Source organism: Poecilia mexicana, unplaced genomic scaffold (genome assembly GCF_051168715.1).
Source record: "Poecilia mexicana isolate PSO_F unplaced genomic scaffold, ASM5116871v1 scaffold_22, whole genome shotgun sequence".
Lineage (NCBI taxonomy): Eukaryota > Metazoa > Chordata > Actinopteri > Cyprinodontiformes > Poeciliidae > Poecilia > Poecilia mexicana.
Window position 1 is genome coordinate 6379714 of NW_028263391.1, and position 26891 is coordinate 6406604.

Consider the following 26891-nt stretch of genomic DNA (forward strand, 5'->3'; position numbering starts at 1 on the left):
GCTTCAATGTATTTTCAGCGAGAGAAATTGTATTCTACAAGCTCCTTGGTCATTGTTTAGATAATTGTATTAATTTTATGATCTAGGACCAGATTATTCTCTGAAATTTTATATTGACAAGACATTTTGGACCACACAACTGCCACAGGCTGGATATTTTCACTATTCGGATCATTCTCTGTTAAATTTCGAAGAGTTTTATGTTTGAAAATCCCAGGAAATCAGCAGTTTCCATCATGCAGGGGCATTTTATGATCGATAAACTTATATTCAATATAATAATTATCACAATGAAGAAAAAAGTTAGAAAAAACAAATAGTGTAACAGCTGTATGCTAGCATCATGTACTAGCTTAAAAATAACAGCATAAAAAGATCTAAAAAAAAAAAAGGCTAAAATACATACTGAAGAAAAATGTTGAGCGAAATAATCATTCAACACATAAAATCGTTGTTACTGAAAACTGCTATAAAATAATGCGCTAAATGTTCACATAGTGAACGAAATAAGCATGTATCTACTTCACGTTTCACCTGCGCTGCTTTGTGCCAAAGAACTTCACCTCCCACAGTGCTTTGCTGCGTAACGTCAACCGCGTTCGCATAGTTTTGATAATTATCGTCATTTGACCGTGTATTCTTAACTGAACTGATTGTTTTTGTAATCTTTATACTCAGTAGGCAGAATTTAAAAATATATTTCTCCTCTTTGGCAGGCTAAGGTTTTTTTGTTTGTTTGTTTTCTGTGCATGTCCGCCTCACTGTGTGAAATGTGAACAAGCAGCAGCAGAGGGAAGCTGAACTTTGACCTCCTCTTCCTGCGTTTCGCCACACCGCTGCTGGATTTTCTGTTGGTAAACCCAAACTGGAACAAAAAGCCAAGGGCGGACCTGATTTGGACTCCGAAGAAGACGGTGGAAAATAACTTTGTCTGTGGCACAAATGAAGAAAGTTGTGTCCTTCCTGCTGACCGCGTACGTCTCGGTGCCCGTTCTTCTCTACCTGTTTCCCTGGATACTGAGCTATGCCATATTCTCTCACCTGCGTAAGTAAATGTTCCTGGTTTATATGGGGCACCAAAGGATTTCACTGGTAAAAATATATACGCACAGTCAGACCGGATACGTCATACAGTGATGGTAAATATTTATGTATAAACAGAGGATACGACCTTGACTAACTTGTTGTGCAAGTTAGTAAATTATCATTGCATTTACAGTGACTATAACATTTTAAGTGACTGTAAAATTGTTCTCAAACATCAAAAAAGAAAAAAAAGTTCTTCCAGTAGTTATTCCACCAACACCAATGGGACATAGTAAAATAATTTTAAAAACAGATTTTCACATAAACTACAGGAGCACACAGATTTAAACTTAAATTATTCTAAAGCTTTTATTCTGGAAAATTATTCACAGAGTTGCAAGAGTATTCACACCCTGTGAATTTGTTGTTACATCACAGCCACAAACTTCATATCATTGTGTTTTTTATTGGCATTTTAAATGCTGGACAAACACGCATAGCAGTGAATTGCATGTGAAATAGTCCACAGTTCTTATATTTTATCCTAAAAATTGAAACGTGTGCTGTTCGTCCCCCTTTACTCTGCCTTCAGAAGCCACCGAATTGGGAAACAGAGACTTCCAGTCCTGTGAGTGATTTAATCTCAGCTTAAATCCAGCTATGCAGTTTGTTAGAGAGTATTAGTGATGACGAAGAAGCACGTTGGAAAGGTTGGGGATGAATAAAACCGTGGAGAAGCATGAAGGAAGGTTAGGTAGTGAAAACTGTCGGACGTGTTTAACGTCTCATGGAGTTTCGTTCCATCCATCATCAGAAAATCGGGAGAACAAGAGGATTTACTGGCAGTGCGCCCCGCCCATCTGGTCGCTATGGAGAAGTGTTTAAATTAAAACCATTTAAGGCTTTATGCAGCTTCCCACAAGCCGTGACGGCATACAGCAACCTGGGGGAAGAATTTTATATGAAAATTTTAACTTTTCTGGTGGACAACCTACAGTTAGAGCTACACATGAAACTTTTTTTTAATGTGTTAGAATGACCTAGTCAAAGTCCAGACCTGAGTGTGCCTGAGATATTTATAGTTACACTCCATCTAATCTCACTGGCATATTTTGCAAGATGTGTTAATCCAGAATAGATGTTCAAAACGGAAACACACTTTTGCAGCGATCATTATTGGATCCACATGGAATTGCCTCAGAAGGGCAGGAAAATAAAATGTGCATGCCGCACCTTCCAGATGTTTTTATTTTTATTTTTTCATAAAAAAACAACAATGTTTTGGAAACATTTGTCATTTTTCCAATCAGTCTGTCACATAAAATCTCCCAAAAGTAAAAAAATAAATAAAATAAAAATCCTTTGTGTTTGGTTCAAATGACATAAAATGTGAAAATGTAAACAAATAATTTCATTGAAAAAAATCTAATGTCATAAAATGTGAAAATGTAAATAATTTCATAAAATATAATAAAAAAGAATAGTCCCAGTAAAACATGATGAAGTTAAAAAGTCTGTGGCTTTCAATGCGTCTCGAGGCAGAGTGTGTGTGTGTGTGCGTGTGTGTGCGTGCATGTGATGTGATGCTGCGATTAGAAACGCCGCGGCGCTGACCTGCTGCGCTCTCACCTGCAGTGAGGTTTCCATACTGGGTGGATCTGCGCAGGCCTCAGGATGTCCTGAACCACACCTGCAACTTCTACCTGAGCCCAGAGGAGGGCGTCTCAGTGGGAGTGTGGTAGGCTGACTGAAGCTCTTTATCATCAGCGCTCTCGTCCGGCGCAGGCGGCTCTTGAGGCATCATGGCTGCACGGTGGCCCCAACTCTGAAAACCCGCTGTATATTCTTGAAGCTCCGTTTGTTTGTGCCGTTCAGTTTCTTTTTTTGTCTTTCTCACTCCCTCTCCGTCTCAAAGGCACACGCTCCCTGCCAGCCAATGGGAAGCGGCCGCTGGGAGGGATCTCGACTGGTACCAGGAGGCCCTGGGAGACGGGCGTCCTGTTATCATCTACCTCCATGGAAACTTAGGGACCAGGTGGGTTAAGTGCAGAAGGGATGTGCATCCTTGAAACGATCCTAATAGAGTCTAGTGGGCATTAGACGGTTGCCTTGGCTCTGAAAGTCTCTCTCCTGTCGTGTCTGCAGGGCGATCAGGCATAGAGTGGAGCTGGTGAAGGTTTGACTAAGATAATAAGTTGTTTCCAGGTGTAAATATTTTGTCTTTGAGCTTTTGATAGAGAATGTGAATCATTTTATAATCTCGTAGATCCTGAGTGCTGCAGGATACCACGTCTTATCTTTAGACTACAGAGGTAAGGGAGACCCAAAGCGTGCCGAAGAGAGTAAAAAGTAAAACTTCACTTGCGTAGCACTTTTCATGAAGTAATCTCAAAAGGTTAGTTTTTATTTACTGTAAGAATAAAAGCAACAAAAAAAACAAACAAACAAAGACCTCAAACTACAAAGGAGAGAGTTCTAATTTCCAGACTAGTTATTTTTACAGTCTATATGCAAGACATGAGGCATAGAGACCAACATGGATGGGTTTTATTTATTTCTTTTTTAGAAATTTCAGAATACATAGGGAAGAAAAACATACAGACTTGACAAAAAGACTGGATCTGAACGTAGGAACCTCGTTCTGCAAAGAAACAGAGTTAGACTGTCAGTTAGACATATACATTTAGATTGAGTCCAATTTCATGGAACCTCCTTATCACCATTCTCCTAATTCTGACTCTGAAAGTGGAGAATAATACACGTTCAAGACTGAAAGTAATGCAGCATATTTTCCCACGCTTGGCTTAAAAAAAACAAACAAACAAAAAAACCCGGATAATTTAACGACGTCGGCCTTTAAGCCTGTAATGTGTGTTTTAATGAGGATTTGGAGATTCCTCTGGAGAGCCCAGTGAGGCTGGATTGACCAACGACGCCCTCTACCTGCACCACTGGGCAAAGACACGAAGCAGAGGGAGCCTGGTCTGCCTGTGGGGACACTCTCTGGGCTCCGGGTCCGTTTCTCTCTTAGCTTCATTCATTCATTCAGACTGCTTCTCATGACAAAGACACAACACTCAATTTATCATTATCAAGTTTTCTTCTTTTTTTTCCCCTCTAGAGTTGCAACCAACGCTGCAGTGAAAATCCAAGAACAAGGTGGGTTCGAGTTGAGCTCCTTTCCCAGAAGCTCAACAGCTGATGGCTGCACGCTGCACTCAAAATGAAAAAAAATTAAAAAAAACAGTCATTAACTTCTGGTCGTCTCCTGCTCAGTGTGCAAACTTCATGTCGAGGTCCAAAGTGCTTTTGAAATATATTTTAAAAGCACATTTTGTCATGTCGCAACCAAAAATTCAAGATTCTGTGTCTGAAATCAGGACCTGGTTGGTTGCAAAGTGCAATTTAAATGATATTAAAAATAAATCGGTGTATGCTGTAATCATCTCCCTTTGACCTAAATAAGAACCAGTTTATTTAGGGAAGGGTTTATTGTGTGAAATGTACCAATACCAGTTGCACATGATGTTTAGAGTAGTGCTTTCATATACACTAATCTCTGTTTTGCATAATAAATAAGGTCGTGTTTTTGGCACATCAGGGTCTGCCGTCGACGCTCTGATCCTGGAAGCTGCGTTCACGAGGATCGGAGAAGTCGTAGCAAGCAATCGGCTGGCCAAGGTGAGTGGTCGACACGACATCTGGCCAGTTTGCCCAGGCTTTGACTGAGAAATGGCTGAAGTTATTTCAAGATGGACATTACTGCTTTTCTTCTGGGACTGTTTTCTTTTTTCTTTTTTTTTTTGTAGTTGCTTGTGGTGCAGCAAATTGACTTTTAAGAGAAGTCGATGATATAAGATCTTCAAACTGCTTTTTCCCCCCCATTCAAAACCTTTGTGTTAACATGTTCATTTTAAAAAGTAAGTGAACGAAATAAAAGTGTGGATTAGTGTTGCAGTTTGAATATGGGGGAAGAAAAGTGTAAATGTAGAATTTAAAAATGCATTTTAAAGCACAACTAAAGCTTTCATTTGTGTTTTCCACAAGCTGTCTTGTTCTGGTGTGGATCAGAACTGCAGCTCGTTTCAAATCTTTATGAATTCAGAAATTTTCAGAGCCCTCTTCCCCATTTATATTTCTTTATATTTGACCCAACATTGCCCACATAGGGAGTCCATCATTTCCAGAAACTAACAACAAAAAAAGAAAAGAGTTTTAACACTAGATTCCAAAGACATATCACTTACCATATTTGACAGTTTCGTATCCTAATACTTCTCTGCGACTTTAATTGTCAAAAGTTGACTTTTACGCTTCGTGCCGCATTAGTTATTTACCGCGTTAAATTGTCACTTTCGCCGCCTCTCTCCGTATTCCCAGCTTTACATGTTCCTGCCGGGTTTCGAGAGCTTGCTCTGGAGCATTCTGGAAAGGATCAACATTTCATTTTCCAACGATAAAAAGTAGGTTTTGCCCGAAACAAAACCAGATTGAAAACATTTAGTTTTTCCCCCCTGATCATCAGTAACATCTGCCGTCATTTCCGCAGCTTGCAGACGCTGAGCAGCCCCCTGCTGATCCTGCATGCAGAGGACGACAACATCGTTCCGTTTCACATGGGTCAGAAGGTATGGTGGGTTTTCCTTGTCTCTCTCTCCCTCTCTAAATTTCCTGTCCGCTTTCCTCAAGCCCTTTCCGTCTGTCGGACCCAGCTGTACCAGATATCGCTGCGAGCCCAGAGGGAATCCGAGACGAGCGATCGAGTGCAGATGATCTCCTACGGGGCGAGCCTCGGACTGTCCCACAGCCACATCTCCTCGGCCCCCGACTTGGCAGACGTCGTGCGGTGAGTCGGGAAGTCGTCACCGGTTTGCGTTCAGAAATCGCGCCGGCGTTCAAATTTAATCCACACGCTTCTGTGTTGCAGGAAATTTCTACAAAACTTGGAGAGAGAAAGATGAAAGTCTGGAAAAAAAGGAGCAATAAATCATTTTGACTTAAGTTTTGGGTTTTATTTTATTTTGGGCAGATTTTTTTTAACACTACGTCCTTTTTCAAAAGTATCTTTTGATTCTAAACAAGGTTTCTCTATCGGGACAGGCCACAAACTCAAACAAATGTTTAAAAAAACAAAACAAAACAAAAAAAAGCTTTTAACTGCTGCGTTCCTGATATCCATCTAACATCCTGGATCCTCTGACCGTCTCCCGATCCGCAGGAATGTCAGAGTTGAAGCGAGTTCTTTTCCGCCCCTCGCAGACCGAACGTGTTGGCGCTAAAGAAATGTAACAGTGGTTTGACTTGAAATGTCCGTCTCTAATAGCACCACAGAAGAAGAAGAAAAAAAAAAAACGTAATGTGTTGCATAAAGGTTTTGTTCTGTAAACGCAAAAGGCAGCTCAGGAGGCGAGGAACATTTTTCACATCTTCTTCAGAGCCTTGACGGTTTCCTCGATGGCCTCGCGCGGCTCGCTGGGAGGCGGGATCTTCAGGTCGGTCGGCTCCACCCCCCACACCTCGGTGGCGTACTCCCTGATCGTTCTGTCGCTCGAGAACTTCCCCGTCGCCGCGATGTTCTTGATCACCATCTTGGTCCACTCCACCGTGTCCTAATAGAAGATATAAACATTTGAAGTGCTACAGAAATAAGCCTATGAAAAATAAGATTCAAAGATTTTTAATTGCATAAGCAGAATCTCTCGCTGAAAACATTTTTTTTTGAGACTCAAAAAACAAAAAAAAACAAATAATGACAAATCCTGGCATCCACGCCAGCTATGTAAAGTAAATCTAGCCGAAACCTTTCTGAGCGTTGCACTGACTAACTGGACCCGTGTTTCGTTAAAATGAGACGAAGGTTGAGTTTAGCTGCGGCAGACCCTCTGGGTGGGTCTGTTGTACAACGCGGGTTAAGAAATTTGCTAAAGCGTAAACGCTGTCGGGCATGGCGGAGGATCGGTGATGCTGTGGGCCTGTTTCTCTTCCAAAACTCCTGGAAACTTTGGTTTTAGAACCAGAAATGATCAGAAATACCATACTAGATATAAAAATGCAGGAGATTCTGGAAGTAAACACACAAAAACAAAATTTTTAAAAAGCATCTTTCCAGGTGTCTCTTAGTGTATGGTGGCGAGATAAATATGGATCCTCTAGATCCAGCGTGGCGTTCATCATATTTACACTCCGAAAAAACAACAACAACAAAAAAAAACAGTAAGTCATGGATGATCAATTAGTGCGTAGAGGATTTAATGATCATTGCTGGGGGAACCTTTTGATTTTGTTCCATCAAAAATAAAACATTTTCCCTCCCCGAATGAATGTACTGAAATTAAAAGAAAACTGTCAGAATTTACTGAGAATTTAACACGACAGCAGAAAGAACAATTAAGAAATGAAAACAAAAACATTACCTGATAGAGTTCGCTGACTTTTTCTTGGGTTTTCAAGTAGTCTTCAAAGTCTGCAAACACTTTGAATCTAAAAAGAGAGAGAAAAAAAGAATTGAACTAAATACGAAAATACAAGAGGAATAACAACAAAACGTTGCTCACCGGTCGTATTTGAAGAGCATGTTGGTGAGGTCCTTGAAAAGCTCTGGATTCTTGGGGCTGAAGAATCCACTTGCGATCTGATCCATCACTTGTTTCAGCTCGGGGATCTTCTCGTAGTAAGTCATGGCATCGTACCTTAAAAAAAGCATAAAAACAAAAAACTTGATCCGTAAAACAAGAAATCTTCAAATTCCGCTCCACTGTGTGCGTTTTATCTCGTCGGGTCTTTTACCCCTTTTTGTCCATCTCGGCCACGTCCTCCACCCGCATGCCGAAGATGAAGAGGTTTTCCTCGCCCGCCTCCTCGGCCATCTCCACGTTGGCTCCGTCCATGGTGCCGATGGTCAGCGCTCCGTTCAGCATGAACTTCATGTTGCCCGTCCCCGAAGCCTCGGTGCCAGCGGTGGAGATTTGCTCCGACAGATCAGTGGCAGGAATCACTGAGGAGGAGGGAAAAAAAAAAAAATCACAGTCACATCATTTCCTTTTCCTCTCCAACAGAAGTGAGTTTTCTTTGTTTTGTTTTGTTTTTTAAATTAATTTATACCTTTCTCCGCAAGAGAAACTCTGTAGTTCTCCAGGAAGATGACTTTCAGCTTGTCTCCAACCACGGGATCGTTATTCACCACGTCAGCCACCGAGGTGATGAGCTTGATGATCATTTTGGCCATGTGGTATCCCGGTGCGGCCTGCAGAGGGCGACGACGCGAATCGTTCATTCAGGTCGTGTTTCTCTGTCGAGTTCTGCGCGGCGCGCTGTGACCTACCTTCCCACCGATGATCACCGTTCGCGGTACGAAAGGCGCGTTGGGGTTCTTCCTGATGCCTGATGGGGAAAAAAATGACGAACATTTATAAAGTTAAAAATTATTGAAACTGAATTGATAGAGCACGGTGTTTTAAAATTGAGATAAAAATATGCATTTAAAAAGTATTGAAAACAGATTTGTACAAAGAGAAAACAAAAACATCTTCAAAAGAAAGAGATTATTATTATTATTTTCTTTTTATTCGGAACGGTGACGATTGAGAAGTGCATTTAAATTGAAAGTGCTATTTATGGGACAATCTTGACAGAGACATAAAACAATCTAAATTTCTGCATTTAAAAGAAATTTGAAAATTATGATAAATATATGGCATGGAATAAGCTGATATTTTGCTCTGTTTTTTTTAATATATCTGCATATTAGTTAAACAGCTAATTCTCATTTTTTTGTGATTAGATCTATATAAGTTTATACTTCCTACTGCTCCATTTCCTTCATCCGTTTTCTTTCAGTTGTTGCACGAATGAACACAATTTTTGCACCGGTTTGTGTTCATCCGTTACACAAAAAGCCACAAAGTATTGAAATTTGAGCGTTGTGAATACTACAGCAAGACACTGCAAACAGCACATCTGTGGAGAAACGTCCTAAAATAAAAAGAAAAGAAAAAAAAAAGCAGCTTCTCTGTTTATTGCAGTTTTGTGGAAAATTCCCCACAGCTGATTGCAGTGGCTGCATTCCTCATGTCTGTTTTAACATGAAGCCCCAGGTGTGTGTGGAATATTCCACATCAGGAAACGTCTGACTACATCATCCAAATGATCACTCAGAGATTCACACGTACAATCACTTGCGAAACCTTCTTTTTTTTTTGGCTTCACACTGAATGACTAAGCAGAAAAAAACAAAACAAACTCGTCGCTGCACGTACGGTTGTACAAGGTGATGATGTGCAGGCAGTTGAGCAGCTGCCGCTTGTACTCGTGGATCCTCTTGACGTGGACGTCGAACATGGAGGAAGGGTTGATCTTCACCCGGTACTCCTTCTCCAGCATCTGGGCGAACTTCAGCTTGTTGTCCTGTGGAGAAATGCGACAGCGGGAGTCATGGATGTGAAAGCTGCCGAGTCAGGAGAGCGCTGCCCGGACATGCGCCGCGGCGCTTACGGCCGCAAGGTGCAATGTCGCAATGCCCAGCTTTGTCAGACCGGGATGCCTCTTCATGCTGTGATGTGCAGAAATATTAAGATATAGTTTTCCATGTGACATGATGATGATATGTTGCATCATCGTTTCTGCTCTGATCATTTTTTACCTTTTAAAGGATAAATACCTCAGGAAGAGCAACTACTGATTAAAGGGGCGTTACTTTGTGTTTTTCTAGTCACATAGTGCCATTTTGTAGCACAATTAAGTAGCTATGTTAACTTCAAATGCTATATACGTCAAACATGACTGAGAAGAAATTTTACTTCCTGATTTAACGCCTAAAAATTAGGCCTCTGTCTCTTTATGAACCTCCTGCTCTTTCTGGAACTTCCGCCTTCAGGAAGTCATTACAACATGGCTCCTCTATTAACCCTTTAGCTAAGTTTATAACCAGCGTTTCATTCAAAAGTAGCTCCTATAATGATCTCAGCAGATGCTCAGTTCCACCAGGTGTTTGCTAATTGCTGCTGGCTAGTCTGAAGGAGCCGAGTTAGGGATTTTTCCCGTTTCTCCCAACCCGTCAGACCCACCTGTTTGATTTTAGCGACATCGCGGATGAAGGCCAAGTCGTTAACGAAGTCATTCAGCTTCTTCAGCTGGCTCAGGTCCTTCACGTAGTCCTCTCCAATGACCTGAGAACGCATCACATTACAGCAACCAATGTTCACATTAGTATTTAGTCAAATATTTTACGTCCTAAAGGCTAACTGGCTGCTGGAGCGTGTTAAAACTAGGCAAACCTCAGCAATGAGCTCAGCCAGCCCAGGGTTGCAGAGGAGCAGCCAGCGTCTGGGAGTGATGCCGTTGGTTTTATTCTGAAACTTGTCCGGTTCAAGGTCACTGAAGTCTTTAAACCTGGAAAAAAAAAAAAAAAAAAAAACAGGAAAAGTTAGGATTTGCTATCTGGACGAGGAGCAGTTTGATTTCATCTGGTTAACCAACAAAATCTAGACTAAACAGATGGTTTTCATCCCAATATGCTGAACCAGGACGACATTTTGTTTTTTAGATGACCTCTTTTACACTTCTGACCAATCTTGGAACTTTTATCGCAGTCGACCGTCAGCGAACGGCTTACACTTCGGTTTTGATGATGTTGGAGTGTATCTGAGCGACTCCATTGACGGCGTGAGAGCCAACGATACACAGATGGGCCATGTTCACCCTCTTGCAGCCGTCCTCTTCGATCAGAGACATCTTCCGCAGTTTGTCGATGTCGTTCGGGAAGAGAGCAGCAATTTTCTACGGGGGCAAAAAAAACAATACAAAAACGTATTCAAGCTTCTAAGCTGAGGAAAAGCGGTGACATGTAAAAGCATTCAGTCCTTTAACTTGCATTAGAATTATACATTTAAATTTTATTTGGGTTGATTGTAGGAGTAATTAGAAACCTACCAAGGCGTGTACACTGATTGGGCGCCTTTTATCAGTGGAAAACTCAATAAAAGACGCACAAAATGTCATGTTTTGCACAATCTTATACATGGTTTCATATCTCAGAAGATTTAAAAAAAAGAACCTACATCGATTACTGGATATTCTGCGTCTCTGCTGCGACATGCTTACGTCTAGGTGAGCCTGGTTGATCTGGTAGATGATCTGCAGGTGTCTGGGCAGCAGTTTCTCCAGCAGCTCCACAGGCCAGCGCTCCAGGGCCTCGGGGAGGATGGTGTGGTTGGTGTAGGCAAAGGTACGCCTGGTCAGGTCCCAGGCCTGCGAAGGAGGAGGGACAAGCTCTCGTTTAAGTCTTGCATTTTAAGAATCACGAGTAAGACCAAGCTTTTAAAATAAACTCGACTATTTTAGTCGCAGATTGAAATTCAGCAGGAAGCGGAGCCATTCGTTTCATCCCCTCGCTCTGTGGTTTTAACCTCAGCTTGCATTACTTGCCCTTACTTGTTCTCGATTTCCTAATTTGCACTTCCTGTCATGGTTGCTGTTGATGATTAAGACCAACAAGAGACACTCGAAGGCGACTTTAACTCACCGTCTCCCAGTCGAGTTTTTCAATGTCCAAAAAGATCCTCATCAGTTCGGGGATGGCCATGGCAGGGTGGGTGTCGTTCAGCTGGATGGCGACCTGGGAAACAGGAAACAGTCTGTAGCAATGAGTCAGTCATTTTGTGGATCACTGAAATCGGCCTTAAGTCGTAGTACAATAGGAAAGGGGGGGGGGGGGGATAAATGAATTAATCGATCCATTACTGATCTGGTCTGAGCACAATAGGGCCATTGTAGATGGGGAACAGAGAGAGAGAGAAAAGTTATAAATTCCTGCCAGAAAAACTCACAAATTTTGAGATCTTAGAAATTTTCTGGAAAAACAATTTCCGAGTTTGAGAAGTCAAAAGATTTGCAAAAAACCCCCCAAAACAAAACAAAACAAAACAAACAAACAAAAAAACTCTGAAATTTGAGAATAACCTCAAATTTTCTAGAATTTTTTTCCCCCCACCACTTTTGGAAATGTTAATTTTCAAAAGTTTTCAACTGTTGAAACACAAATCTGAGTTTTTTTTCTTGCAACTTTTTGACTGTTCAAACTCAGAAATTTCTGAGTTTTTTTCTAGATTAATTTTCCTGAGTTTTTCTGGAAAATTACTGTTTTTTTCTTGGCACAAATTCACTTTTCTATCTACAATGTCCCTATCAAACCATGGTGGATTATTTTGCTTTCCGCCGCCCCCGTCCCTTTTTATTCACTTATTTTTTTAAAGCCAGGCAACCATGACTTGACAAACTTCATCCACGTCGCAGCTTCGGCAGCTGCAACAACTGCAACAGACGCAACCAAAGAGGAAGTGCTGACATAATGTTGCAAACCAACCAAATGAAGCAACATGCCAACTAAAAGCAGACAAACGCTCCGCCTTTTGCCACACAGAGTCAGAGTTCTCACTTTGTCTGGGAAGGCATCGAAGGTGGTGCGGCTCGGTCGGCCCTTCTTGGTGGTCTTGAAGCGGCGGATGATGTCTTGGAGTGTGGCTGCCACGACAAAGTACTCTTGCTTCAGACGGAGCTCCTTTCCTTCAAAGAACTGAACCGCAGAAAGTTACACCAAGGTAGAAAACATCTGATGGTTTACTGGCCGTGAAAAAGTGAACTTACATTATCGTTTGGATAGAGGACTCGGGAGATGTTCTCCGCCAGATTTCTGTCTAGAACAGCCTGTATGTAGTCACCTACATTAACTAGAGAAAGAAAAAAAAATACTAGTTTCAGTTTAAAAAATTAAGAAACAAAACCCCTGAAATGTGGCAGAGAGGAAGCGACCACAATTGCAGAAATTTCTGTTGATCTTGCACAAATCAAGTACAAGTACCTTTAAACTTTTCCACAACACAAGCAAGTTATTTTGTAATAAGCATATAGTGGTTGACCAACATAAAGTGATGGATAATTGTGAAAAGGATGGAAAATTGTACATTTATAAATCTTTAAAATGTGGCAAAAATTTATATTCGACCCTCTAAAACACTTGACTAACTTTGGGGTACGCCTATCATACTTGCAAAATTACACTGTTCTTGTTAAAATAAGTCAAGCTCAGTCAAAGTGGATGAAAAGCATCTTGACATAATCTAAAAATTTCGCAGCATTCAGGGATTCACCCACACGTTCATGTTTCACCAACGTTTCCTTTTGGTCTCAATTGACAAGAGCACTTTCTACGTGCCACTCTTACGTCAAAGCCAGATTTGGGAAACCGTTAAACTACTATATGTCCTTAGCAGATCCTGCCACCTGAGACGTGGATGTCTCCAACTCCTCCAAAGAGTTACCCTGGATATAGTCTCTGCATATCAGATTCAGCCCTTTATTGAGTGGCCTGGTAGAAGTGGACAAATATGCCCTGGATGTGTTCATCGGTCTTAATGGTGTCACTTTTCTTTCAGAGCCGCTGTATTCATACAACAGACGACGGAAGAGACTTGGTTGGAGTAGATTTAGAGGTAACCAACTCAAAGAAGGCTGGCTATTTTCCTTTTACTTCAGTTATACAAGACTTTACGGTGGTCTACCGTGCCAAAGTCGAACAACACACCCTGAAGAATGCGGTTGGAACGTGCCAAATGATTCAGGGGATCTGAGTACTTTTATAAAGCCCTGCACATTGTGCAACTCTTTTACCAAAGAGGTCTAATACTTTTTTTGCATGAAAACGAGACATCGTCCTGGTCTTACAGTCTTTCAAGTTGAAGTCGTTGGGCGCCCGGGCTGACCACAGCCTCATCGTATTCACAGTGTTGTTCATGTAGCCAGGAATGGGCGTGTCGTAAGGCATTGCCAAAACAACCTGCAGGTGAAAACCCAGTCAGAGGTCACAGGTCAACCACATCACAAGGTCATTTACTCTGGTTCAACCCAAATTCATGCAAATCTTTTCCACTATGAAGTCACCACCAAGTACCTGAGTGTCAACCCACTTGGGCCCGTCTCTGGTCTCCTCCACTCGTCCGTAGAAGTGGACCGGCAGCATGTACTCGGGACGAGCCTTCTCCCAGGGGTTTCCGTGCCTCAGCCAATCGTCTGCCTCCTCCACCTGCAGCGCGGAAGGTCACAGATAAGTGAAAGCCCCAGGACAAACTCAGCGTTATCTGACCTCTTTGTATAACCTGAAACGAGGAAGCTCAGCTCTTACAGTCTTACGTCCAACACGGCCCGCAATCGCATTTTTTTTTATTTGACGTAAATAACAGCTCTCACTAGCAGCGGATATCAGGCGCACAGGTTCATCCACCTGTGTGCTACACAAAGAGCACGCCTGGTGTTCAGAGTTCAGGGGGACATGTTTACACTGACAGGGTCCGACCCGCAAAGAAACCCGGCGGGACGCAAAAAACGGCAGAAGCCTGCAGTTTTGCAAACTCCTATCAGAAGATACACAAAAGGTTTGTTTTGTCATCCACAAAACAAACCTTTGTCTGACCCTCTTTAGCCGTGCTAAGCGGGTCAGACTACAGCATGTTCCTCTGTCAATAATTAACTTGTGATGTTTTGTGACCCAATTCATCTCTACTTTAGCCTCCGTCAAATTTTAAAAGGGAATCCTGCTTTCAAAAAAAAAAAAGATAAAAGGTGGGGGAATCAATGTCTTCGTCACAGAGGTCACAGCTGAGTTTCAGGCAAATCATTATTATTTTTTTTTAATAGGAAGCACAATTACCTGCCAGCCATCTCTAATCTTCTGATTAAAGATGCCGTATTCGTATCTGATGCCATAACCGTACGCTGCAAGTCCCAGGGTTGCCATGGAATCCAAGAAACATGCTGCAGTGACAAGGAATTCAAATATTACACACTACAGTTAAATAAAAAGAGCTGGGGTATTTTTATTTTTATTTATTTATTTTTTGTGGTGCTGCAGGAGAAGTTTCAGCAGCATATTTGCTAATTTCCACCATCTGCCGCAAACTTTCTTAAGCCGAGAGTTGCTCCACATGTTTAGTAGATTTATTGGAGAAGAGTCTATGTGCCCTGGAGACAATGATGGTGCAAAACTGCAACGGATACAAAACGTCTGCACGGAAATGTGCTCTTAAAGTCATCTCTATCCCACTTTTCATCCTCAAAGATGGCTTTGAGGACCTTTGCTCACCTGCCAGTCTGCCCAGGCCTCCGTTGCCCAGACCCGCGTCCTCCTCCACCTCTTCCAGTTCCTCCATGTCCAGGCCGAGCTGCGGCGAGAGCGTTCCCAATCAGCAAACTCACAACGGCTAAGTTGCTCGGATTCGCCAACTTTAGATCTCTGAATGCGACCATCTAACCTGATAGATGGCCTCGTCGCACGCGTTCTGCAGGCCCAAGTTGATCATGGTGTTCTGCAGCGTCCTGCCCATGTAGAACTCCAGGGACAGATAATACACCCTCTGAGGGAAAAAAGAAAAAAAAAATGGGGGAAATTAAATCTGAAACAGTCTGCGGCTTTTAGCATTGAATAGTCAATAACTTCAATATACAGGAAATGCAGTTTAGAGCTGTAAAACAAATGAACGTTAAGTGGAACAATCCTGCCTTCCCCTGCACAAACAATGATTAATATGCGAACCTGACGCACTGACCTGAAAATACAAAGCCTCTTTGTGATCCATAAAACTTTATGCAACACAAACTAGTGGCTGGGTGCTAAAGATTCTCCGTTTTCGTTTAGAATGATTTGCGTGTGATTAAAAGTTTGTACTCGGATCGCACCTTGAACATGCATGTCATACAATAAACACAATCTGAGGTCTACTTCGGGTGCAGATCCTTTTTACCTTCGGGTCTGCTTCGTAGTAAAACTGCTGCGTCCTGATCCATCTGCCCACCAGGTGGTCCCTCACGGTGTGGGCCAGGGCGAAGTAGTAATCCCTGGGCGTCGCGATGTTCCTGTCTTTGACCAGGGTGAAGTGCAGGTGGCGATTGAAGCCCTTCTTCAGCTCGGCCACGTTCTCCACTCCCACGATGCCCCTGATGCTGATCTGCTTCCGCTTCTCCTGGTCGGTGAGAGGAGTCGCCATGCTGGCCCGTGTGCAGGTACTGCTGATCCCGAGCTGCTGCTGCTGAAAGGAAGCGCTTCTGAGCCTTGACCCGACCCAACCCGACTGGGAGCGAAGTGGAGAGCAAAGGAGAGGAGAGGTGTGTTGGCGGTGGGGGAACACAGGAGTCTCCTCCTCGGGCTGTTTTTCATTGGCGAGTTCAACGGGGAGGGAGGCGTTTCCCCGTCAGGGCTTTTCTTTACTTTACTGTACTTTAGAGACGGGGGCGGGGAGGAAACACTCCGGGCAGGTCAGCTGAGCTGAATTTCAATCACAACTTTTAGAGGAAGACCGACGTGGGGGGAAGGGGAAGAAGAGACGGGTCTGTTTTGGAGAGGAAAAACCCAGCAGGAACTAAAAAACAACCAGCAACAGGATAGAGACTGGGCTGGTGAGAGCAATGAAAAAAAAAATCCAGGTAGAGCCAAACTGGCATACATTACATACTTGATAATGGAAAGTTTATTACAGAGAGATGCAGTGAGAACAGCGTTCAAAGTTGTTTATTATTATTATTATTATTATTATTATTATTTTATTTATTATTTTTTTTTTTTGGTAAAGCTAGTTTCTGACAACACGGCTTTTGTACTCAACTTACAAAGTTAAATACAAAAATTTAAACCAAACTGTTAGAATCTTAATAATAATTTTATTTGCTGTACATTTCTTTATTCTCCTGGATTGATGCAGAGCCACTCCCAGGCTGAATGTGGGGCCTGGGCGACATAACTTAAGGCCCCACTTAAAATAATTGGTAACACTTTATTTGAAGGGGGCTGAATAAAATTTGACATAACACCTGTCATAAACATGAATAAGTCTTCATGAATATTTATGACTGTTGTCATAAAGCGTCATTCGGTAAATCATGACTCTTTTAATACAAAGTTGACATTATTGAAAATATCTTTGTTATGACAACTTGACATTAAGCAAGGAATTATTGTCTTATAAGGATAACATTTTAAAATTCACCTGTTATGACATTCATGACAAGTTATAATATCTTGTTTAATGTCAAGTTGTCATGACAACGACGTTGTCTTGGATAATGTCATGTTGTCATAACGAAGACATTTTCAATAATGTTGACTTTGTATTAAAAGTGTCATGCTTTATGACGCTTTATGACAACAGTCATAAATATTCATAAAGACTTATTCATGTTTATGACATATGACAGTGTCATGTCAGTCTTAATCAGGGGTGAAAGTAGTTTTAAATTATATATATATATATATATATATATACATATATATATAAACTGCTTCTTTATGTGCTTTGGAATTTCTGTGCTGATTAATTTTTTTGTGAAGTGATAAAAGCTGGTTAGCTCTTGAATTGTTACAAAATAAAGCTGTATTTCCTTCAGTCCACTGGCTCCAATGTTGACACCTTGAGATGCCATGAGACCTAAATCCTGAACATCATGGCATGGAGTGCATCCCAGTTTTCCATGTCTGGCATATAACCATTCATTTTAGCTTTTAAACTGGTTATATTGATCCTGTGTCCAGACAGAGGGATAATCAGTAGCCCAGCATCATGACCTGTTTGTTCTGAAGATCCTGCAGCTTCCACTTCTCTTCCTAACATGGCGCCTCCTCACCCTGACTCTCATGCTGATAGGAGGAACCACAGAGCTCTGTTAGGTTAAAAGCTCATCTTCTGAAGTTGGGACATTTTTCCTCCAACAGGTTCCAGAGGAATCACCTCAAACCAGATGTTGGACTGGATTTTATTTCACTGTCATTTGTGAATGTTAGCTCCTCCTTTTCAACAGTGGTGCTATGAAGATTGAAAAAGGTTATTATTTTGGAGAAAGTCTCAACAACAATATTCCACTGAATAAGAAGCAAAAAAAAATTTTGGTAGAAAAAAAGCCTCAGACTCTGAGCTCAAAGCGAGATGCTAGAGAGCAATAAAACTATTATTTTTGAATTAGACATGTAGCAGCTCCCCAGCACGTGAATTAATTTTGCGTAGTCTCGACGGGTGATTTTTAAGGTTTGTTTATCTTTGATGTGGATCATCAGACAGTCACCACACCCATCTCAGTCACCATAGTCACCGTGAAAACTAAACGGATACAAATATTAGAATATAAACATAAACTTACAACACAAACAACAAAATAAAACGTACCTCGCTGCTTTCACCGGGGAACGCTAAAGTTAACAGTGCCAAGCACATCCGACAGTTTGTTGAAGTTATTCATTGATACAGTGATTTCCCAGCTTTTATAGGGCCTGCCCTCATTTAGCTACGGCAGCCCGTGAGGTACAAAAAAAAAAAAAAAACAACAAAAAAAACTTAAAGTGCAAATACAATTAAACAAAACAAAACACAAACCACCAATAGTGGTAATCAAAACAGACAAATATCATTAAACAACCTGCAACATCCTTTAAATAATTTACAATAATAATCTACAAATTTGAATAATTTAGATAACTTAATTTAAATGGTTCACTATCCATTACAAGACAATTTAATTTCACATAATTATCCGGTAGAAGCCATTTGTTAAATACTTAATAAAACATATTTGCCGTGTTTGATGTTTGTTGTGAATGACGTAATACTCACAAAGAACGAGATAATTAGTCGTTTATTGAACCTTCAGGAACTACAGTGGCTGTAATGAGCCACAGCAAAGGTAAACAAAGGTAAAATAACTGAACAGGTGATCAACTCAGAACCACTCGCACCTTTTTACTCCCCCTCTCTCTCTCTCTCTCTCTCTCTCTCTCTGTCGTTTAAGCACACCCATTGCCGTGGCAACCGCTCAGATTACGTTTAAAACATTTAGTTACGTCCGTTAAGATATCAGGTTTTCAGGCTTGATATTTATTTTGTGATTATTAATAAGCGTCTCATGAACACAGCGGTGGTTGATTAGTTAATTTTAAACTCCTGCTCTGCTATTTGATAATGGAACCGAAACGCACAAAATTGCGCAACACCTTGTTGAAACAACAATCACTGAGATTATTATTGTTGGGTCATTAATTTGAAAACGTTTTGTTGACTTTTTGTTGTTGTTGTTCTTTAATAAAGTTATGAACGTTTTGACAAGGAGTCAGAGGAGGACATGCTGGTCTCAGCGTCCCGGCGGCGTTCAGTTTGACCTTCCGCGTCAAACTGACGCATCCCTGCTCTAACAAAGAACAGTTCAGAAACAATATGAAATGGGGGAGGTAAAGCTATTTATTAACCGATTAAGTCATGTTTTGGTTTGTTCTTGAAAAACTAATCAATCACGGCTGATTAGTGATGCATCCATTCATTCTTTACAGCAGACAGCCCCTCCCCTTTCTTGCAGGTACTGCGTACCCCCGCTAAATCTTTTAGGGGTACGCAGTACCCTACCGTACCCCCTACTTTCACTCCTGGTCTTAATCACCCCCCTTCAAATAAAGTGTTACCAAGTAATTACAGGTGCATGACGTCAGCTCAATTCAAGTAAATTTACTTAAATTAAATCTATGTTATAAATGCACAGTATAGTTCCATTTAGTTATAGTTTTACTGTTTTTATGTATTTCAATTAAAATTTTTTAGTCAACTACAATAACCTTGAGCTGGATGAAGACTCATGTACCTCATCATCACACACACACACACACAGTCAGAGCAGCAGCAAAGCATAGCAACTTGGGGGGGTGGGGGGAAGCCACCAAATCTCCATAGCAACCATGGATGCTATGTTGATGCCAGTAGCTGCCAGGAGAAAGGCTTTCCTGTCCCACTATCACTGTGGAAACCGAGCTCGTTCCGTGGAAGTCATCACAAATACTTAAAATGTGTTTTTCATTTATAACAAAAATGGCTCGTCGTGTTCTTCCATGGGCTCCACAACTAAATTCTCTTTGGCTTTCAGAGACATTTTTTACCGTCTTTACCGTTGTTTGCACTCCGTCTCCTCTGGAGTCTGTGCGTGTTTGACTGGGTTACTGCTGCCATCTGCTCCAGCCCTTCTCCGCGTAAACGTGTGAAACATTTCTAGCAGGATGTCTTTTGTTCATCGGGCCCTGCCGATTTTCCACATGCAACTTGCTTCAGTAAAAGCATAAGCAGCTTTTATCAGACAGCAATAAAGAAATAATCGAGACAAGCCGTTGTTGACACCGATTTTATTGAAGATTCACAGATACGAGAAATACAGAGGCTTGTTAAATACTTCAAATAATCGTATAAGTGGTAAGATGTGGTAATAGACATGAAACTGTGACAATCGATAACCATATTGTCTGGAAATTATAAGGACAATTTCATTTTTCAATTTGTCAGATTCTCACAAAGAGAAATTTCAGGCTCACTGTGACTAAAACTGAACATGACGATCCATCTCAGATCAGACTGGGCACAAAAAAAAAAAAAAGAAAAAAGAAAAATCCCTCTGGAGATATGATGAATGTATAACACACAGTCTCACACACACAAAAATATGTATATACATTTGGAGATATAACACCGAGTGTCGCCCAGCGACTGGTTGTGATATGAATCTGCGTCCCCGTAGTTTGCTTAAACTGTGTTAAACTTTTTTTTTTTTTTCTTAAAGAAACCGTGTTACATTCACACTAAGTAAAATCCCCGTTTCCTTTTGTTCGGTTCAGAAGCACACCTTCAGGTCATGTTTATTAGATCTGTGCCGATGTTTCCACCGAGGACTTCCTTGGAAAAAAACCTCAAAACAAACATTTATCTTGAATTCTGATGTTACATCAGGAATTTATTGTGGCTTTATGCAAGTGTATGAGGGCTAAATCAAAGTTATACTTTAAGAACCAACCAGTTAATTCTTGCAAAGCACCCTGAACGTGGTGTAACTTGCTGAACTTTCTCGGTCAATACACACACACACACAAACTGAGGAGTTATTATGCTTACTGTGTGCTGATGTTTCAGTATCATCATATGGTCTACCATGGCTTTAGTTGCTTTATAGAAAGAGAAAAAAAAAAACACCAAAAATATGTGTAATATTCCTTTAAAGATCGTGATAGTTACAGTACGTCCAAAGGGTTTCGGATGGTAAAAATTCGCCCTTTTACGATAGAAAAAAAAAAGCACGTAGCAGCAGATGAGGTCAGGCATCACAGATGTTACAGTTGACTCTGCTGAAGCAATTGATTTCGTCTGTAGCAAAGTTTCACACGTTTTTTTGGGGCGTGGGGTGGTAATACAAATGGGGAAAAAGGCACACCCGTGAAGTTCTAACACAGGATAGCACCTCATGTGTATGCCAGACAAGTGCCTTAGAATATTCACACCCCTTTGCGACTTTTTTCCACGTTTTTGTCGCATTACAACCGCTAACGTACATTTGTGCTATTGCAATTTCAGGTGGTGGGTCAAAATAGGTGCGTTTATATTAAATATTCAGCCTCTTTTCATCTTGATATCAGCCAAACTGTGACAAGATATTGGAGACAAAACACTTACAGATGTAATGTCAGCAAAAATATGCATGCCCCCACTACAATATGTATTTTTATTTTAATATAATTCTTAAATCTGCATTTCTTTTTTCTTCCACTTACAACTATGCGCTACTTAGTATTGGAATCTCACATAATATCCTTAATAAAATATCTTAAAAGTTTGAGGTTGTAATGTGACAAAGTGCAAAAGAGCTCAAGAGGAATGAATACTTTGGCACCGTTCGTCCGTTGGGCTACAACGATCTGGAAAACGACTTTTGAACCTGAAACGGTAACGTTTCCCCCAATGTGGCCATTCAGCATTAGGATTTCAGCTCCTTCTGTCAGCATTTATTTTACCAGACTATATTTTACATACAGACGTTAATCCTCTGTGAACTCAGCAGTCAGCAGACCTACAGCTGGCTCAGGCCAACCTGACGGAGCGTCGATCAGACTCATGCGATGGAGGTTTTTACTTCTCATCAAAAGTTGCAAAACATCTCAGTTTTTCAAGATTCTGTTAAATAAAATTAAAAAAAATTGGGTGGAGAACGCAGGACATTTTTGAGGAGTCAAGCTACAAATTCAATGTTTAATTTAAAAAAATCTGGTGCAATATTTAATTTGGTTTTATTTCCTGCCCAAAAATGTTTAATTAATGACTTACTTTTTTTTCTTTTAACTTGAAGCAGATATCGCCGCTAGATCTGCTTTTCCAGAAGGAATAGAAAGTTGTCACCATCAATTCAGCAGGATTAAAGGAGCAATCAAATAGGTTTAGTGACACCTAGTGACGAGGTTAAAGATTGCAACAAACTCAAAACTTAACATTCTTCTTCCTGAAAGATCTTTTCTTAAGACTTCTTTGTTTTTTGGTCAAGCCATTCCAGGCTACTGTAAAACACAGAGTATATTATACTCTGTATATATTACAATATGTACTGTTAATTACAATCCTACGTTAAAAAGGAACATCGAGTTGCCTTTTTCAGACGGCCATCCTTTCAGACTGAAACCTTTATTGAAAATGCACGTAGAGGTTGGTAGTTTTAGCTGCAACTTGAAAAACTGAGGCGTTATAAACCTGCGTGCTAGCACGCTAACATGTTGCACAACGGTCGCCTGGGTCGCAGGATTTTACAGTTGGATGGTTCAGGTTGTTCTGTCGTCACGTGGAGCAGAATGAAACCAATTCTTACTACGTCAGACAGCACTCGCTTTGTCTGGTGCCTTATGGTCTGTATTCATCGGTTGTGTTTGGTGCTAATTAGCAACTGTTAGCATGACAATGAGGCCACTAGTGCTTAGTAAAATTGTGCGAGAGACTTTTTTTTTTTTTTCAGCTCTCATAAACGTGGAAAGTCATTGTTGGCACAGTTTTTGTCACGTTTGCACGCTTTAGCACTGAACCGTCAAGCGTTTTAGTCAGTAAGTGCTGAAAAGAATGTTAGCCAAAAGAAACCCCAAAACAAAAGCCATTCCAGTGTCTCCTGTCTTGTTGCTTTTGTAGACATGTAAACTGAAAAAGCCTCTAATTTCCCCTCCAAAACTCCCCCCGCTGACGTCTAATAAAACGTTTAAAGCAGAGAAGCGCCGTTCGTCCCCTCGGCTGTAACTGTACATCGGCGAAAAGGGGAACGAGGATAAAATTCTCACTAAAAATCTCTTAACACCAATAACTTATTTAACTTTACACCTCTTCGCAATAGATCATTTCAATAACAATATTACAAAAACTACCAGAATTCAGTCACTCACAGTAAAAAAAAAAAAAAGCTCAAACTATGTGAACTGCGTTAGCACCTTATAAGAACGTCTTCACAGTCGTTTAAAATCCCCCGCCTTTGAGATGGATTCAAGCAAAGTCCCTCCCCTGTTTTGAAAGCGCCACTGCAAAAGAAAAAAAAAAGGTCTTCCTTCCTGTTGCATCCTAAACTTCGATGCTGTAAATATTAAAAATAATAATAATAAAAAAAACACAACACAGAAGTTTCACTTGAGCCAAACCACTAAGAAAAGCTTCCCACTTACACAAACGAAGGTAATGACACTGATATGACTTTGAGCTGGACTCTGGTCCAGGAATCATGGCAGGCAGCCCCCCTGCCCCCCACAGTCACAAAGTAGGACTTCTCATTCTCGACTCAAGAGTTTTGAATCCACAACAGTCTTCAAGATGGAAACCTGACAAAGAGGCATGAAGAATGCAATATATTGAGTTGTAAGAAAAAAGCAAAGGTTAATACAAGATCTTCTTTGTCTAACGAATTCATAAAAAAAAAACTCCTTCATTTAAGAAAAGAGTTGGACATTCTGCCAAGCATTTGTTTCTTGTGATCTGAGCTGTAGCGTCGTAGTGATCTGCGTTCACACTGCAGACGGAGACGTGAACCCTATCTGATTAGTTTTTTCTTAAGATGAATCTGAGCGGCAAAAATACGATTTTACTTTCAAATGCGGTCCAAACTCAGAAAAGTATCTCCATCTTTACGTAAGAAGTGTCACAGTCTGTACAGCACAATTCCCGATTTCCACGTCCCAAATCGGATGATGTTCTCGAAAGCGATCTCGGTCTGAACAGACATGTCGCATTGAAAAGTCACGGAAACGAGGTACAATTTTGCGCTAAATGAGGGGGAAAGCGGCACGACCGAATGTAAACAGTTGGGGGGGGGGGAACAAAAAAAAAACATTTCTGGCAGCTTCAATTGTGCCGCGTCAGAACTGAGGTGTGATGACGTTCGCAGCATCCGCATCTGCTTCTGCAAACAACGGGCTGCTTGCAACATCATGTCTTCTTCTGCGCGTGCCGCAGAGCGTTCTCAATCATAGTATAGTAATAACAACAACACACCAAGAAACAAACCCTAACCCTCTGAACTGAGCATTTATACCTGCAATGTGAAGGTAGCCCAACTCTCGACTGTAGGCATGGGCTGGTTACCAGTAACAAGAAATCAGGTTCAAAAAAGCAGCTCTTTGGAAATAATTAGATACTTAAGGCCTGGACAGTAAAGGACAAGCACTCATCCTTCTTATGCTTGCTTTTCTGTTGAGCAGGTGGCTGCTACATGAGCAGATAGCTCAACTGCTTGTTATACTTCCAGTGTTGCTCTAGAAAAGGTAGAACGGTGCAATTTGTTGCTTCATAAGCCAATTCTCTTGAAACTAATATCACAAAATTTAGGGAATGTTGGGATATTAGACCGTCACATTTTTCATTCCACCAATGTCTGAATTTTATTCTTTTGGTGTTTATCAGCATATTCTATGTTCTGTAAGGTTCTGTCAGTTTTTTGTCCCCATATGTCAAACAAGAGTTTTGTTATTACAGCGAATCCTGATTATCTTGATAGATGCTTTCCTATTTAGACAGAACCTACTTGGACTTATCAGCTGCTAAAGTAACTGAAAAGTCTGAGATTAAATTTTGGTGACACGTGGCTGGAAAATCAAAGGGAAAAACCTAGTAATAATCCATAATAATCTGAATAATAACAAGAATAATTTGAGTTACAACACTTTGGGAGTATTTTTTGAATTTGAATTTAATATTTGGGAATATTTTATGTGCATGTGCATTTTGAGAGAAGATGAATGGGAAAATAAATGTTGACGCCCATCTAAAAATCCTGAAATACAAGTTTACAAAATGATACGAACAAAAAAACAAAAGCATCTGTTTTATATGTTCCTTGAGAGTTTCTCACCAGCCCATGCCTAGTCTTGACTCAATGTGTCATATTTTCTGAAATGTAAAAGAACTCCTTCACTTCAGTGCTTTCGTTGCTGATCCTCTGGACGTTGCGGTGAAACGTCCCAAGTCGTAGGCACCACATGCACTGTCCTGCACATGGCCGCGTCCAAAGCTTAGGCATGAAAAAGGCATGGCTTAGGGCTGTCATGAGGCCTCCGACGGCGTGTCACGGGGGTCGTTAGGTCGGGGCGACAGACGGCGAGTCGAGATCAGGAGGGCGAGGGCGGGGTTAGAGGTATTGACCTACGACGGGGCGGGGAAGGGGGTCGGCGCTGGCTTCAGCACACGGAGCTCGTTGGGTCTGCCTCCCCGGGTGTGTAGAAGTCAGGGATGGGTAGCCCAGTGTGAAGAGTGACCTGAAGAAAAACAAAACGTTTACAAACAAATATTCATACAGAGGACAGTTGAGGCAAGATTTGCCCTGCAGGTGGAGCTGTTGAGCTTTGTTCTCGAGAGGAGAAGCTTCACTGAAGATTTAGAAACTTCCAGAGCCGCAAGTGGCTCTGAAGAACATAAACCAGCTGATGTTTTGAAATGTACAAGTGATACCAAATGCAGGGTTTAGCAGTTAGTTATATTCAATAGCATTGACTTTCTAAAACAGAGTCTCACTAAAATGTATTATCACTAGGTTGAAAATTGTGTCTAATGCATTTGTCCTCTTTTTGCAAAAGTTTCATCCTTTACTTTTAGACCTTAAAATGCAAATAAAATAGTGTTCATATAAGAATGGCAACACATTTCCTGTAGTTGATGCTCATCAAAATTATAAGTTGCCTTCTTTTTTTTTTCTCTCTAAAGGTCATCTAACATTTAAAATGGAGAGGATATTAAAATGAATACAGACAGTTTTGGGGGGTTTGAAACATCATCATTTCGAATTTATCGTAATGATGATAAATCAAAAATTCTTATCACGATAAGAAATTTATCACGATAAATGATAAACGATCCAAAAAAAAAATATTTGCGCCATGAACTGTAGACCTGATTTTAATTAGCGTTTAGCTCCAGTAAGTGCAGTGTGGTTTCCCACCTGGACGTTACGGTTGAGGCTGATGGCGGGGTAATAAGCGCCTTCCAAGCTCTCGAAGGCAACAGGACCCTGCTGCTCATCGTTGATGAGGAAGATGAGGATCCCACGTGTAAAGTCCAGCAACACTCCTATCGTCGATCCTTTGGCGACGCCACCATCCGTCCTGCGCCGCCGTCACATGAATTGAATCAGACGTGTAATCCGTGTCGCGGCAACTTCTGGATATTTCCGCGCAAGCGGTTGCTTACCTGTTGGTGTGAGAGTTGTTGTGCATGAACCAGGAGCGGTTGTTGTCCACGTACATGGCCCAGGCCTTGTCGTCCTTCCCCAGCATCACGTCCTTCAGGACGTCGCCCCGACAGATGCCGAAGGCCGGGTCGGGGTGGTTGTCATAGCGGTCCACCGTCATTTCCCAGTAGTGGACACCGCGGGAGAAGGCGGCGCTGCCCAGGACCACCCGGTCGTCGTAGCTGTTGCACGACACCGTCAGGTTGTCGTTGGAGAAGACGATGTCGGGGTGAGCGGACGCCGGGTCAAAGGTGAACCAGGCAACTGCGCGGCACACAGGGAGAGCGCCTCGCTGTCAA

The 26891-nt window shown here is 41.4% G+C and overlaps 3 protein-coding genes across 3 annotated transcripts in view; 1 reads left to right on the plus strand and 2 right to left on the minus strand.

The window, feature by feature from the left end:
- Positions 1 to 614: 614 nt before the first annotated feature.
- On the plus strand, positions 615 to 6027 carry LOC106922072 (lysophosphatidylserine lipase ABHD12). The gene is made up of 12 exons (XM_014994182.2): positions 615 to 1045; positions 2662 to 2764; positions 2942 to 3061; positions 3172 to 3202; positions 3293 to 3338; positions 3911 to 4040; positions 4148 to 4185; positions 4628 to 4707; positions 5407 to 5489; positions 5576 to 5654; positions 5739 to 5872; positions 5954 to 6027. The coding sequence occupies exons 1-12, from the start codon at positions 943 to 945 to the stop codon at positions 5985 to 5987; spliced, it is 981 nt and encodes a 326-aa protein (XP_014849668.1). The 5' UTR covers positions 615 to 942; the 3' UTR covers positions 5988 to 6027.
- On the minus strand, positions 6017 to 16202 carry pygl (phosphorylase, glycogen, liver). Its single transcript, XM_014994179.2, has 20 exons — positions 15816 to 16202; positions 15327 to 15428; positions 15158 to 15236; positions 14726 to 14829; positions 13970 to 14101; positions 13744 to 13855; positions 12667 to 12749; positions 12458 to 12595; positions 11546 to 11638; positions 11125 to 11271; positions 10637 to 10800; positions 10299 to 10413; positions 10089 to 10190; positions 9282 to 9429; positions 8348 to 8406; positions 8128 to 8269; positions 7813 to 8020; positions 7581 to 7715; positions 7440 to 7506; positions 6017 to 6635 (listed from the first exon to the last, which is right to left on the minus strand). The coding sequence occupies exons 1-20, from the start codon at positions 16056 to 16058 to the stop codon at positions 6447 to 6449; spliced, it is 2562 nt and encodes an 853-aa protein (XP_014849665.2). The 5' UTR covers positions 16059 to 16202; the 3' UTR covers positions 6017 to 6446.
- Positions 16203 to 20198: 3996 nt separating this feature from the next.
- The window catches only part of trim9 (tripartite motif containing 9), a 37316-nt gene continuing 30623 nt past the window's right edge, over positions 20199 to 26891 (minus strand). Inside the window, exons 8-10 of the mRNA XM_014994176.2 lie at positions 26553 to 26856; positions 26305 to 26467; positions 20199 to 25624 (exon numbers count right to left, since the gene is read on the minus strand). Of these exons, the coding sequence (XP_014849662.1) occupies positions 25547 to 25624; positions 26305 to 26467; positions 26553 to 26856 (545 nt within the window). The 3' untranslated portion in view covers positions 20199 to 25546. The remainder of the gene's footprint in view (positions 25625 to 26304; positions 26468 to 26552; positions 26857 to 26891) is intronic.

Coding starts and splice junctions, on each gene's coding strand:
- LOC106922072 (XM_014994182.2), top strand. CDS start 943: ATGAAGAAAGTTGTGTCCTTCCTGCTGACCGCGTACGTCTCGGTGCCC. Junction 3,203..3,292: donor ATAGAGTGGAGCTGGTGAAG/GTTTGACTAAGA, acceptor ATAATCTCGTAG/ATCCTGAGTGCTGCAGGATA. Junction 4,186..4,627: donor AGTGAAAATCCAAGAACAAG/GTGGGTTCGAGT, acceptor TTGGCACATCAG/GGTCTGCCGTCGACGCTCTG.
- pygl (XM_014994179.2), bottom strand. CDS start 16,058: ATGGCGACTCCTCTCACCGACCAGGAGAAGCGGAAGCAGATCAGCATC. Junction 12,750..13,743: donor CGACTTCAACTTGAAAGACT/GTAAGACCAGGA, acceptor TTCTTTCTCTAG/TTAATGTAGGTGACTACATA. Junction 10,414..10,636: donor AACATCATCAAAACCGAAGT/GTAAGCCGTTCG, acceptor TTTTTTTTCCAG/GTTTAAAGACTTCAGTGACC.